Here is a 12,379-nt window from a genome sequence, read left to right on the forward strand (position 1 = left end):
CTGTACAACGCGTCCAGACCTCCGACTATCGTACAGTATTTATAGAGAGAGTAAAAAAGCACCGTGTTGAAAAATCGGATTCGACAATTGTTCGACGTACACACGTATATATCACATATCGCGCTCGCCGACGTTCCTCCGCGGTCGTCTCGACTCCCGACCGCTCGCGACCACCCACCGATCGAACATTCGCGGAAGAAAAATATATTTGTTCGGTTTCGCCTGGTCGCAACTCCCTCTGCCCTTCCGGAGAACGGAAACGATTCGTCGGCGAAAAAAAAGCGTTCCAATCAGGAGAGTCTCGCCAGACACGAAACACTCGCCGGAAATCTGTCACGGAAACGCTTTCCAAACGAACGTAAACGGATCGACGCCAACGACGAAAGAAACTTAAGTGTAAGCACGTGGGGGATAAAACGGACTCTGGAAGATTTTCGCGAGCGAAACGGGGAGGAAGGACAGGGAGAGAAAAAAGGAAAGAGGCGAGGAGCGCGAACAACGTCGAAACGTCGAAACGTCGAAACGTCGAAACGAATGACTAAGGGTTTCGGCATGACTCGACTAACGGCAATTACTCGACGCAAAGATCGATGCGAGATACCGAGGATCTACCAGATCCCCCGCCGTCGATTACAAATGCTAATTTATGATTTCTTCGCGCCGCGCTAGCCTCTCTTCTTTTTCCCTTCCACCCTTTCTCCCCCAACTTTCCCGATTCCGACACTGGAATCCGAGAGGAGAGAGGGGAAACTCTGTTCTTATCTCCGATCGATCCTGCACTATCTGACGCGCCCTCCGTTCGAAAAGAGGAGAAAGTTCTGTTCTCTCCGTCCAGGACGACGGTTCGGCTGGAACGCAAGCAAGGCAGGCCAAGGGTATTACGCGGAAGCTAGCTGTCGCCAGACAGAATGTCACATCGTGGACATGTACGGCCAGTTGAAGCTGCTACCGCTGAGCAGCATGTCCCTGATCAGCGTCTCGATCGGCGTCTTCCCGACCAGTCGGACGAAGAACAGCTGCTCGATCACCTGCGACGACACAGTTCTCAGCGAGGGTAATCTCAGCAGCAGCTTGCCGAATCTCGTCGGCTGATTCGGGTACTGGGTCCTGCAGTACTCTTCGAGGGCGCACTGAGACTTCTCCTGCAGGGACTCGATGTGCGCCACGTCCGACAATCCACACGCGTCTGAAACAGATAGAGATAGAGATAGAGAGAGAGAGAGAGAGAGCCCCGAGTTGGCCGTGCGCGCGAAACCCAGCCTCGGGCGAGCAGACACGCAGTCGAATGAGACCAGCCGGGATTCGTTCCGTTGGAATGCGTGCCAACTAGCGGAGAGACGTAGAGCCCGTGCGAGCGTCGGACTAATCACGCGGCGACGGTGTCCCTTGATTCCACCCTTCCGCGCGAAACCTACCGCGCTTTACGCGCCACCATTGTTTCGTTTCCCTTCCTCGAAAATCCCCCGGCGTCCCCCTTCTCCCTTCTCCCATCTACTCCTTTTTCGTTTAAACGAGCGAAACGAGCAAACTTGTTTCGTTCCGCACCTTCCCTCTCTGATATCCTCCGATGGCCCATTTTCTTCCACCTTTCCAACAACTGACACGCGACGGCACCGGAGGCCTCTCCGGGCATGCAAATCGCATTATCTCCATACGTACGCGTAATGGCCCATTACGCGCACGTGGCGACCGCGAAGGAATCGAACGGATTTCGTCCCCGCTTGGCTCGATTAAACAGTCCAACGCGCGCAAGGAATCCGCCAACGCGCGCTCAATAAACAAACGGTCGGATTGGCTCTCCGATGTCGTCAGCGGCAATTCACCGCATCAATTGGAATAATGCCGTTGAGTGGCGTCTCCGCGCCTCCACCCTTCCCCCGCCTTCCCCTTCGCCGCTCGATCACGATTTCTCCTACCCTGCGCAAGCGTTAACCGGTTAAATGCCCTGGCGCCTCGTTGGCCAGCCTCGCCGTAAATTAACCGATTTTAAACTCCAAAGACTACCCATCTCGTTGTCCGCCGTCTCCTGGACGGAGGTGAGCGGATAGATTGGAAAATTTCTTGTTGGCGCGTAGGTAGGCAGAAAAACGGCAGCCGGTAATTGCTCGATTTCGAAGGGGATCGACGTACTTTATTTAGGACGACGCGACGGTAAAACGGGGTTCGGTTCGCTTCAACTCTGTAGTACATAGAAGAGGTGTCGGAGACGCGGTTCGGGAATGGAGTGGTCGGGAAGGAGAGAAAGAAGATGGCAGAGATTCTTTCATGCCCTTCGGAAACGTCATATAGCTGTCGGGTGCCGCGGAGGCAATATTTCACGCCGGTAGGCCCGCCTGTCCCCCCCTCGTTCCTACACTTTTCAAGGAGTTTTTACGGAGTCTCTCGATCTTTAATCACAGCTCGACCTTCCATTGTCAGTGACGTCACCTCCGACTCGGAAAGGGTGTTCGGGGGATGCTTTGTGTCGAGCTGCGCCGATCCCTCTCCGCGTCATTTGTCTCTGGGTGCCTTATTTGTACGCGCATACATTCGAACGCTGGCTGCACACCTCTCTGTGTGCAGACGACGCGCGTCGCCGGTGAAACGAAGACGAAAGGGAAACTTTTCGCACGCTCGTCTAGGATAGGATCTTACACCGCGCGTTACGTTCGACGGGGGATCTCCGAGACGTTCCCCCGCTCGCAAGAAGAATCGCTTCGCTGATTCGCAAAATCGGGGGATTAGCGCGAGAACGAGCCACGTAAGCCGAACGCAACGCAGAGACCGGTCGGGAACCCCTATCGATCGTGTCTCGAAACGAACTTTTATAAATATTCTCCGTCGAGTTTTCGCCGTCGGAGTAGGCGAGCCTGGTAGCGACGGCGTTCTCTCGTTCCACCTTCTGCTAAATCCGTCGTTATTATCGTGCGAGACGTCGCGAGTTACGCAGCTGTTGGAGGCAATCTCGTCGGGACGAATCGTTCGCCCTCGCGACGGTAATTACCAGTTTCATGTCCGCGATGGCGCCTTCAACTTCCTTCGGTGGACGTCGCGCGACCTAACGGCCGTCGCGTCGCGAAAACCTTCAGCCTGTAGAGGCTCTACCGGCGAAATTGCCCTCGTTCGAGGAGCATACAATACGAGGAGAGAGAGCGAGCGTGATGCAGAGATACACGCGGAGCGAACGGGGGCGCGAGCAACGATTATCATAACAAGGCTCGTATTTGGAGACAAGATGCCTCGACCCTATCGGCGGTACGCATCGGGCCGGCGCGACGCGACACGCATTTAATCGACGTACGTGCCTCCTAGCTGCTACTTAGACCGGTGCACGTATAAGCGTACCGTTTACGATCTATATTGTCATGTTAACGACTCCGATGCCGATCCCATTAGGCCGTTCGGGTTACGAGGAGGACCTTTCGACCCCTCTCGCCACCGACCAACAACAGACCTCCTCCCCTCTCCTATTCTTTTCACTCGCACCTCCTAGAGACGCACATTTCCTAAACAGATATCGATAAAAGTATAGAGAAACTAATTGAGCGAATTTAGCAAGTTGTAAAAGTTGGAGGAAAGCACGTGCACGGGAGTAGAGAGGAGAGAAGTATAGGAAGAGAAGCCGCGAACCCTCTCAGACGGATTATGACACGCGGAAAGTTCACGACCTTTTGTCTGGCCTTACCCTCTGGCGATGGGCGAGAACACCGGGGGTAATCCTCTAACCGGGCCGTTATGCCGTTGTTGACATTTAGCCCCCGCGGCTGCTCTCGAAACCGGTCCATGGTGTTACGCGGTGTGCAAGCACGCCACCACCGGCAGAAACCCACGGATCGTCGCTCTGGGTAGAAGAGAGACGCTCCGAAACGGGACCTCGACCCATCCGTCGTCCTCTATTCTTTCCGTTTCGCGGGAACCGACCGAGAAAAAACGCAGAAACGGCAGGGGGGGACAGGAACAGGAAGAGGAAGAGAAAGGAGAGGAGGTGTGGCACGGAGGGGAAAAAGTTGACCTTCGGCGTGTACCTGCCTCGATCTACCTGCGAAGAGGAGGGGGACCACCACCGGTTCTGATAGACGAGCCGGGGATAGGTGGCGATGTTCAGACGGGTTAAACAAAAGTGACCGAGAACGGTGACAGAGAAGAGCAGAACGCGTGTAACGTTTTGGTCCTCCAAGGACGAAAGACCACCCATCCAGCTTTTCTCTCGTTCGTTGCCCTTTCCTCCTTTCCTCGATTTCCGTCGCTCGACGAAACGCCGCGAGGATTACGCGGGTACGCCTAATCGCGCGACCGTGCCCGAGTTTCGTTGCCTCTGTCGCGGCGCGATCGAACCGTGGAAAAAGGAGCGAGAGGGTGAGAAAGTGTAGGGTGGCTACACTTCCACCGGCAACGTATCGATAAATTCACTGGCCACTGTAAACAATGCGGCAACAATGTCAATTATGCGAACGCCGATCGCGCGGCACCCGCGGTAATTAATCGAATACGAGGGACCGCGACTTTGCGCCGTAATTAATTGCCGTGGCGCGCCACGCCGCGCCACGCCGCGTATTCCTCCTCCCTTTCCATCGATCGCCCGAGAAAATCGATTTCCACCTATCAGATCTGAAGTAAGAAGAGACTGTTGTCGGAGCGGAAGGCGGAATTTGGGAGAGAGACGCGTCTACTAGATCGACACGGTGGCTTACGGCGTAGAGTGTGCGAGGCGGTGGGCTCGCGATCGCGTGGGCGCGTAATATATTCTTGGGATAGACAATGTGCCGAGCACGTGGGCTATAGAAGCCAAGTCGACCGGACCCGGGGCCCCATAATGAAGCGTTGACGCGAGCATAAAACGAGCACCGCTCGAGACAATGGAGTGATTGAGCGCGGGTAACGCCAAAGGGTTGCCCGCCGTCAACCCCGGGGTGAAAATGTCAGTAACCAAATGTCAGGCCTCGCCTCCAGCGCGCTCTACAACCATTCTCGTTCCCGCGCGACCTCACCCCCCCTCTCCCGCGCCTTTTTCTCTCCGCTTTCCTCCTCGTCAGCGTTTCTTTTCCGGAAATTCGGAAAGCTCGCGGCACAACCCGTGGATGCGAATAATTACAAGATGGAGCAAACTTGAAAAACCTTGGCGAAAAATTTACGATATCTCCTGCTCGTCGTATCTGCCGAGATCGAGTTTATCGGGTGTCGGCGCGGACGGCAATTTTACAGGCTCTTTCTCTCTCTCTCTCTCTCTTTCTCTCTCTCTCTCTCTCTATCTCTCTCTCGTTCCGGTCGTTGTCAAAGCGAACCGTGGCGACGGCGACGGCGACGGCGACGGCGACGACGACGACGACAAAGGGTTGTTGGTCACCCTCACCCTCGCGAGGAAAATAACGCGGAGCAAACTCCTGCCGGAATATTTTACAGCCAGGAAGCATCTTTATCTCGCGGCGCGCTTCCGAGATTGCTTTCTCCGCGAGAGTAATGCCATTTTCGGATCGACGGGAACGTTGCGAGGCGCGAGCGTCCCTTTGACGCGGCAAAGAACGGGTTAAGTGGGTTTCGCTCGCGTTAGGCATCGCCACTTTCGGCCACGTTTTCACCCCTTTATCTCGTACGTAGGTAGTACAATCTACTAGTATCGCCGTCTCCCGTGTGAGAAGTTATCGAAGGGAAGCGATAGGTGTTGCTCGCGAGTCGATCCGGTGTAAAGGTTGAAAGGCGTTCGTGCGAACGAGAATATCTTGGAATAAATGAAATCCTATTTGAACGGTGAATGTGCAAATTAGCAAGCGCTCCGTAACTTTCCTCAACGGTGCCTGGCTTCTTTGAAAATTCCCTATTGTGTTCTAACGCGACGCTAATCTCCGTATACTTTGACGTAAACAAAATTATTATCGCGATCGTTGTTGTGAAAACCGAAGGAACACAGAAAGGACGGCGCGGCGTCGAGTGGTGACTAAGCCGACGAGTTGGCGCTCGCGTCGAAACGCGGCGGGCAGTCACGAGTAATGACTAGAAAACCAGTTCCATCCTGGCGAGATGTTGCGCGATTCCGGTACACGGCTAGCGAATCCTAACCTATCCAAACCCACCGTTCGTCTACGGTGCAACCATACTTTCCTTCCTTTTACCCCCACACGCGCGTCCAATTAATTTCAGTCGCGTACAGAATAGAATTCGGTAATATCTAGTTAAACACTCTATCGCACTCGTACGAATGGGAAACGGTTAGCTGGGAACTGTTGAGCGTTAAAGGGGTTAAACTGGTTTCGCGTTGAGATTTGCGTGGAAATTGAGAGCGACTCGGAGGTATCGCGATCGAAACGGCAACTTTTCCTCGTCCGCACATCGCGGAAGCTCGTGCATCGCGCAAAGTTGCCGGTAAAAACCGATTCTGAAGCGGAAACACGGGGAAAGAGGCGGGGAGCGGTGGGGAGAGGCGAGTGTTGGCAGCGAGCCGTAGAAATCCCTCCAACAGCAACAACATGTTCCCCGTTATCGTGGAAAGCCGCGGTAACGAGATCGCGGATTATTTTGAACGCGAACCCGCCCAAAGGTGCTCTCCCCTTTAACCCGTGCTACGTCCGCGCTTCGTCCGCTCTTCGTCCGTCCTCTCCGATTCTCGAAGACGCGGCCGAGGACGAGGTAGGAAGGCGTGATCGGGCACGACGGATACGGGCGACGCGATGGAAGCGCGAATCCTTGGCGATAATGCGCTTCCGGAGACGATAGCGAGCCGATGACGGTTACTTGTCGAAGCTGTTACCACGGAGAGAGAGACTCGAGTTACGATAAACTGTATCGCGAGCGTACTCTCGATCCGTCCGCGCCGATATCTCCGGCTCGTCGTCCCGTTTATTCCAAGGCGGAACAGATGCGAAACGATCCATCTTCAAATTTCCACGTTCGCGACTATTAATTAATTAATTAATGAATTAATAGGTCAAGGGCAACCATCGGGGAATCGCGAGAGTAAAATTCCGAGGTGGCGTAAATAGGGGGCGGAAGGAAGAGAGGACGATTATCGCGGGTCAAACGCGAGGGTCTCGGCGAAGAATAGCGAAGGAAGGCGAATCTCTTCGGCTTTGGCCCGCAATAAATTCAGGCAGCCGCTGCTTCGAGAGACGGGTCTCCTTCCAACCTCTACGGTGTCTCTCCATGTCGGTTCCGCCCATTGCTGATTTATACGCGCGCGAGATATACTGCCGAGCACCCAGCATACGCGCCTCCTACCAAGGACACCCGAAACGCGTCACACCAGACGGAGGGGGCTTCCGATCCTGCTTGCGGCTCGCGGGAAAAGTCTTGGCGTCCTCCGGTGAGAAAGTTTCGGGATAATAAGGGAAATTGGTTGGCGACGTGAGCGAAAACAGATATGTAGATGGATAAATAGGGCGAAGAGGAGAAGTTTCCGTGGTAACGCGATAGATTGGACGTAATTAGGGTCTTAATAAAATTCGCCGGCAATCTAGGAGGTGGCCCGAGGCGGATTCGTAGCTCGCGCGAGGAGAATGGTTACTCGTAACAAACCGCAGACTCCCTGACCGGGCTCGAGGGAAGCGTGCTCGCGTCATTCACGCAGACCGCGATATAACCTAATAGAATTATTTTCCAAGTACGAGGGGTCGTGGCTCCCCCAGGAAGCGACAGCAGCCGCAGCAGCAGGGGTCGCAACCTAGCGGCACGGGGGATATCGCCTCGATACAAACCCTCTGCCACCGCTGCTTGCGTGCTTGCTCGCTGCTCCCTCGCCACTTTGCTCGTTCCGTGGTTATACGGCTCGGGATAATGCCGCGCCGCGCCGAACAAATAAATAATCTCGCAGCTTTCCACGGATTTTCGACTCGCCGACCGAATCGCGTTCCCTTCCTTCGTTATCGTTCGCGCGAACCTACGCGTATCGCAATTATAGCAATTAGTCCGAGCTCGTGTTCGCCTATTACGTTTCCACCGAATAGCGTGATTGCGCGCGACTCTTACGGCTCCGGCTAGTTACCTCCGATGACCGTGCACCTTTTCCTGCCTCGCGTCACCTGCGATCCACCATCTCCTTCTTACAGTCTACCTATCTACACCATATTTCCCAATAGCCAAACAGCGTTAATGCTCGGTAGCGTTAATGCTCGAGGAAGGAAATCAGACCGGAGGAAGTCGTTGGAACGTTGAGCAACGCGAAGGGTCATCGACGCGGCGCGGTAACGGTATTGACCGTGGCTAGCGCGTCTTTCAGCATCCTCTTCTCGCTCGGCGAGCCTCCAAAGTAACCCCGATTATCGTTTCACCTTCTCGATCACGCCAAACTTTTCCTCTCGCTCCCTCCTTCCCTGGTAATTACGCGCGAATTTTTCCAAAGGGCCGACGTATCTCGACCTATCTCGTTCTTCCTCCTCCTTCCACCCGTCCGCGTTTATCTCCGTTTCCATCCCTCTCGCCGAGAGTATTCCCCTCCTTGTCCAACTATTATTAGCGGTAATGCATGCCATTAGCGTCAAGGTTCGTGCGCGAGAACGAGTCTCTCGATATACTCGAGGGAATCCGTCGTTTTATAAGCTGCGCGTGCATCAGCCTGCCTACTTGGCCGACCGTTCGACGGTCGTTTGCCCGGCCGGTCGTTCGCTCGTTCGCTCGTTCGCTCGTTCGGCTCGTTTGCCCGCTCGCCCTCCCGCGAGTCTGTCTATTTAGCCGACCCGTGCACCAAACCGGACAGAGAGGACGCCGCGAGCCACCGCACGGACAAGGACGAGAACAGAGCTTTTCCTCCCTCCTCCTCTTCTTCCGACTTCTCTCCTCGTTCCGCGCGCACCGAGTGCACGCGAAGCGAACCGTGTCGCGGCTGCATCGCGTCAAGGTGCAACTACCGCAGGACGAGCCTGCATTCTCGCTCTCGGCTGCCCAGAGAATGCGGAACCCGCGATCGCACCTCGTCTCTCCTCCTCCGCTCCTCTACGAGCCACGACGAGCCACGACGAGCATCGCCTCCGCTCCTCTCGTCGCGCCAAACGGGAACGAGAGTTTGCGCGACTGAATAACGATCCGACCATCTCCTTCTTCTTCTCCTCTGATTATCGAAGGGCTTCGCTTTCGTTTCGAATTTTCTACCGTGGCGAACCGCGGGTTTCGCCCGTAGCGTACTGCCTGCCGTACGATGTTTTGTCAGGTCGCGGCGCGACGCGGAGCGGGAAAAAAAACGGCAAGCTGTCGCGCGTAATCGTGGTTCACGCGTCGAAGAACGGGCAGGAACCGCAAACGCGGAAATTTATCGCGGCGCGTGCTGAGAAAAAAGCCGAGCAGAAGAAGAGGGAGACCTACTCCGGGCCATATTCCGTGGCCGCGTCGTTAAGCAGCAAAAAATAATAAATCACCGCGATTTTTAGTCTGGCTCGAGGAGATAAATTTAATAACTTAACTACCGCGGAACGACGCGTCCGCGGCATTACTCCCCCGGCATAGCAAACAGAGTTCGAAAACGATCGAAAATCGAAGAATATTCGAACGTAGGAGAACTCTTTCGATTACTGTCCCCACTGGTAGGCTCGGCCGCGACCGTACGATAAATCGCGCGACGATAAAGAATATAAGCGGTTGTTCGTCGTTGGATTTTTATGCGTCGCGTTGGGTGTGCGCGCGCGGTTCCTGGAGAAACATTAGTCCGAGATATATTATCGTCCGTTGGAAATATACGCACGGAAGAAGGGCCTGGCCGGCGGGACGGTAAAAATGACGGGACGGAGAAACCTCGAGAAATATCGAGCACTATATCGCGGTGTTCCCGTGCCCGGGCTAAAGGTAACTCTCTTCCCCTTTCTTTCCCTTTGTGTAGAATGGAAGAGGAGCGGACGGACGTTTCGGCCCGGTCCCGAGGGCCGAGGCCTGGCCGCTCGCCTGAGATACGACCTCGATTCCATATGGCTCGTGAATCGCGCGAGCGCGCGCCGCACCGCGCTAAAGGAACGGCCCTTTTTCCACGTCAGACCAGGACCCACGGAGCAACAGAGAGCACCTAAATCGGCGGGTAAACGCGGCGGCCCCGCATTCGCCGCGATATTCACGACGGCATCGTTGCCAGCTACTTACCGGCCGTGAAATATGAAATTAAATTCATTAGGCTTCTCGCGGTTATAATAAATCGAACGATTGTGCCGGGATAGAAGACGTAGCGGGCTTATAACTCAGACGGTCTGAATGGAAAATGATGAGAAATGTCTCTCATTGAACGCTGGGGGGTCTCGGACCCTGTCCTTTCCTCCCTCTCTCCCCTCCCCGCCCCTCCCCCCGTCTCTTTCTCTTTCTCCGTCTTCCGTTGCTCTCGCCCGTTCTGCTGTTTGGGGCCGCGTACTCGACCGCCGGCGCGACGCCGCAGCCGTTTTATCGCGCGATCTCGGTACCTATGCCCCGTACCGGATAGACGCTAGGAAATCTACCTGCCTTTCGAAACGAACACCCTTGCGGGACCTCGAAATAGTTGCAATCCGTCTCCCTTTGAAGTCCCCCACGAACAAGCGGCGAACAAGCACCGACCGAGGGCAACGCGAGTTGTTCGGAGTAACGCGATCGACTAATTTATCCCAGCGTGAAAATCGCTCGGTGGAGAGGGTAGATTTCGATCGGCGAAACCGGAAAAGCATCTTTGGAGCGCGGTCAGGCGAAAATTAGTCGGCGGAAGAAATTCGATTCGGACGCGCGTCAGTTGGGCGAGACCGTAGCCGCGAACCTGTTCGATCGGCGAGAGGTTTATCTCCGAGCGTACGATAAATTACGTCTATCCGTCGGGCATCGGTACGACGACTCGCGGTCCGCGCGGCGATTAAACCAACGGGTTTAGAGCCACGGAGTCGATGGGAGTCGATGCTCGAGCGAGCAGCTGCACTCGCGTCCGTCGCGATCTTCCCATCGGTGGAAAATTCTTTTCCTTCGAATTTCCTGCAATTACCGTCCGTACGGGCACCTTTAAACGCGAATTTCATTGGCCAGCCCGGGAAAAAATCTAATTCAATTTCCATCGAGTTTAAATTAATTCCGCGCAACGCCACTCGCCGCGTTCGTTATCTCTTTGCCTACACCTATTGTACGGGTATCAGCGCGTCGACGCGTTACACACCCTGTAACGTACAATATCGCGAGTCGCGTTTTCAAACGGTATCCGATTAATCGTCGAACCGTTCGTCCAAATCGGAGGAAATTGCACGGAATTATTTCGCGCACTCGTGCATCAGAGAGACAGAGAGAGAGAGAGAGAGAGAGACAGATGTAATTGCAAAATAGGAGCGAAAGTACAGACAACTACCACAATTTGCCCTTGCACTTTTTTTCTCACTTCGGACTCGAAATAAAATAGTTGGGAGTAAGGAAGAGAAATACTTTTAAACGGTAGCGGATCCTTGACAGCGCTGCTCCCTGCTCGATTAGCGACTCGTTTTAACAGCAGCGGAAATACAGGGGAGAAAGAAGGAGAGAGTAATTTCGCCGGCGTGGAAAGTTCGCCGCGCGCAATTATCGAGGTGAAACGGCGCGAGATTTCCATCCGTTTCGCAGGTTTTCCCAGAGCCTCTCCGTGGAAGAGGGACGAGGGGGAGGAGAGGGCAGAGGTAGGTTCCCGTGTGAAAATTTACGACCGTGCCTGCTGTCCGAGTGTCGTTAAACGAGCGCAACCCTGAATGGAGCAAATGGGCTGTGATTTGTACATTGACAGGCGTGTAATGCCACAACATCGGAGGCATCGTCATTCTTCGTTCGAGGAGAACTTCTCGAAGCGTGCCAGGGAAGAATGGTCCGTGTTTTGGTCAAATCGTTCGCTTTCCGCGTCCTCTCAAACAGATAACGACCTCTCGATCCATTCTTCCGTCCATTCTACGCTGTTTTCCGCTTTGAAACCGTAGGCGTGTCGATTCCTGCCAGCTGCGTTTCCTCCTCTCCCTGCCTCTTTATTGTCCCTCTTCTTCCCAAGAAAGAGAGAGAGAGAGAGAGAGAGAGAGAGAGTCGATGCGTATTTTTGCAAACACACTTTTTCTTCGAAACTTCAAGTTTGTACAAGTGTGCAACGGTAGTTGGAAAGAATAGTCGGAACGGGGCCTAATGCACCAAAGTACGACACCGATCGAATGTGCCACGTTAGAAAGGCAGCTCGTGGAGTTTCGTAGCGAATCGCGTGCCTTCTAACGGACTTTAAATACCTCTGGAATCGAGAGGATGTAGCCGAGCGATTGGACACGCGGCGTTGGAGGCTCGTTCTCGGCAGCTGGCTCCTTTTTCGGCCGCGTGCACGGACAAATTTTGGCCGTTTAGGACGAGAAGCGAACGGAGATAAAGATCTTGGCTGTTGTCGATTGTGTGTACACTGGTCGGTTGATTGGGTTCATATTGTGGCCGGGCGATTCGGGCGTGTGCACTTGGCCCGCTCTACACCGAGTCTCCTTCCGTGCTCCTT

General features: G+C 54.5%; 1 protein-coding gene across 1 annotated transcript in view; it reads right to left on the reverse strand.

Annotated features, from left to right (window-relative positions):
* Window positions 1-298: 298 nt before the first annotated feature.
* LOC108577184 (steroid receptor seven-up, isoforms B/C) overlaps window positions 299-12,379 on the reverse strand; it is a gene marked incomplete at its 5' end in the record, with an annotated part of 43,026 nt that continues 30,945 nt past the window's right edge. Inside the window, one exon of the mRNA XM_017940296.1 lies at window positions 299-1,186. Within this exon, the coding sequence (XP_017795785.1) occupies window positions 912-1,186 (275 nt within the window). The remainder of the gene's footprint in view (window positions 1,187-12,379) is intronic.

The sequence above is a fragment of the Habropoda laboriosa genome, unplaced genomic scaffold (genome assembly GCF_001263275.1).
Source record: "Habropoda laboriosa isolate 0110345459 unplaced genomic scaffold, ASM126327v1 scaffold597, whole genome shotgun sequence".
Classification (NCBI taxonomy): domain Eukaryota; kingdom Metazoa; phylum Arthropoda; class Insecta; order Hymenoptera; family Apidae; genus Habropoda; species Habropoda laboriosa.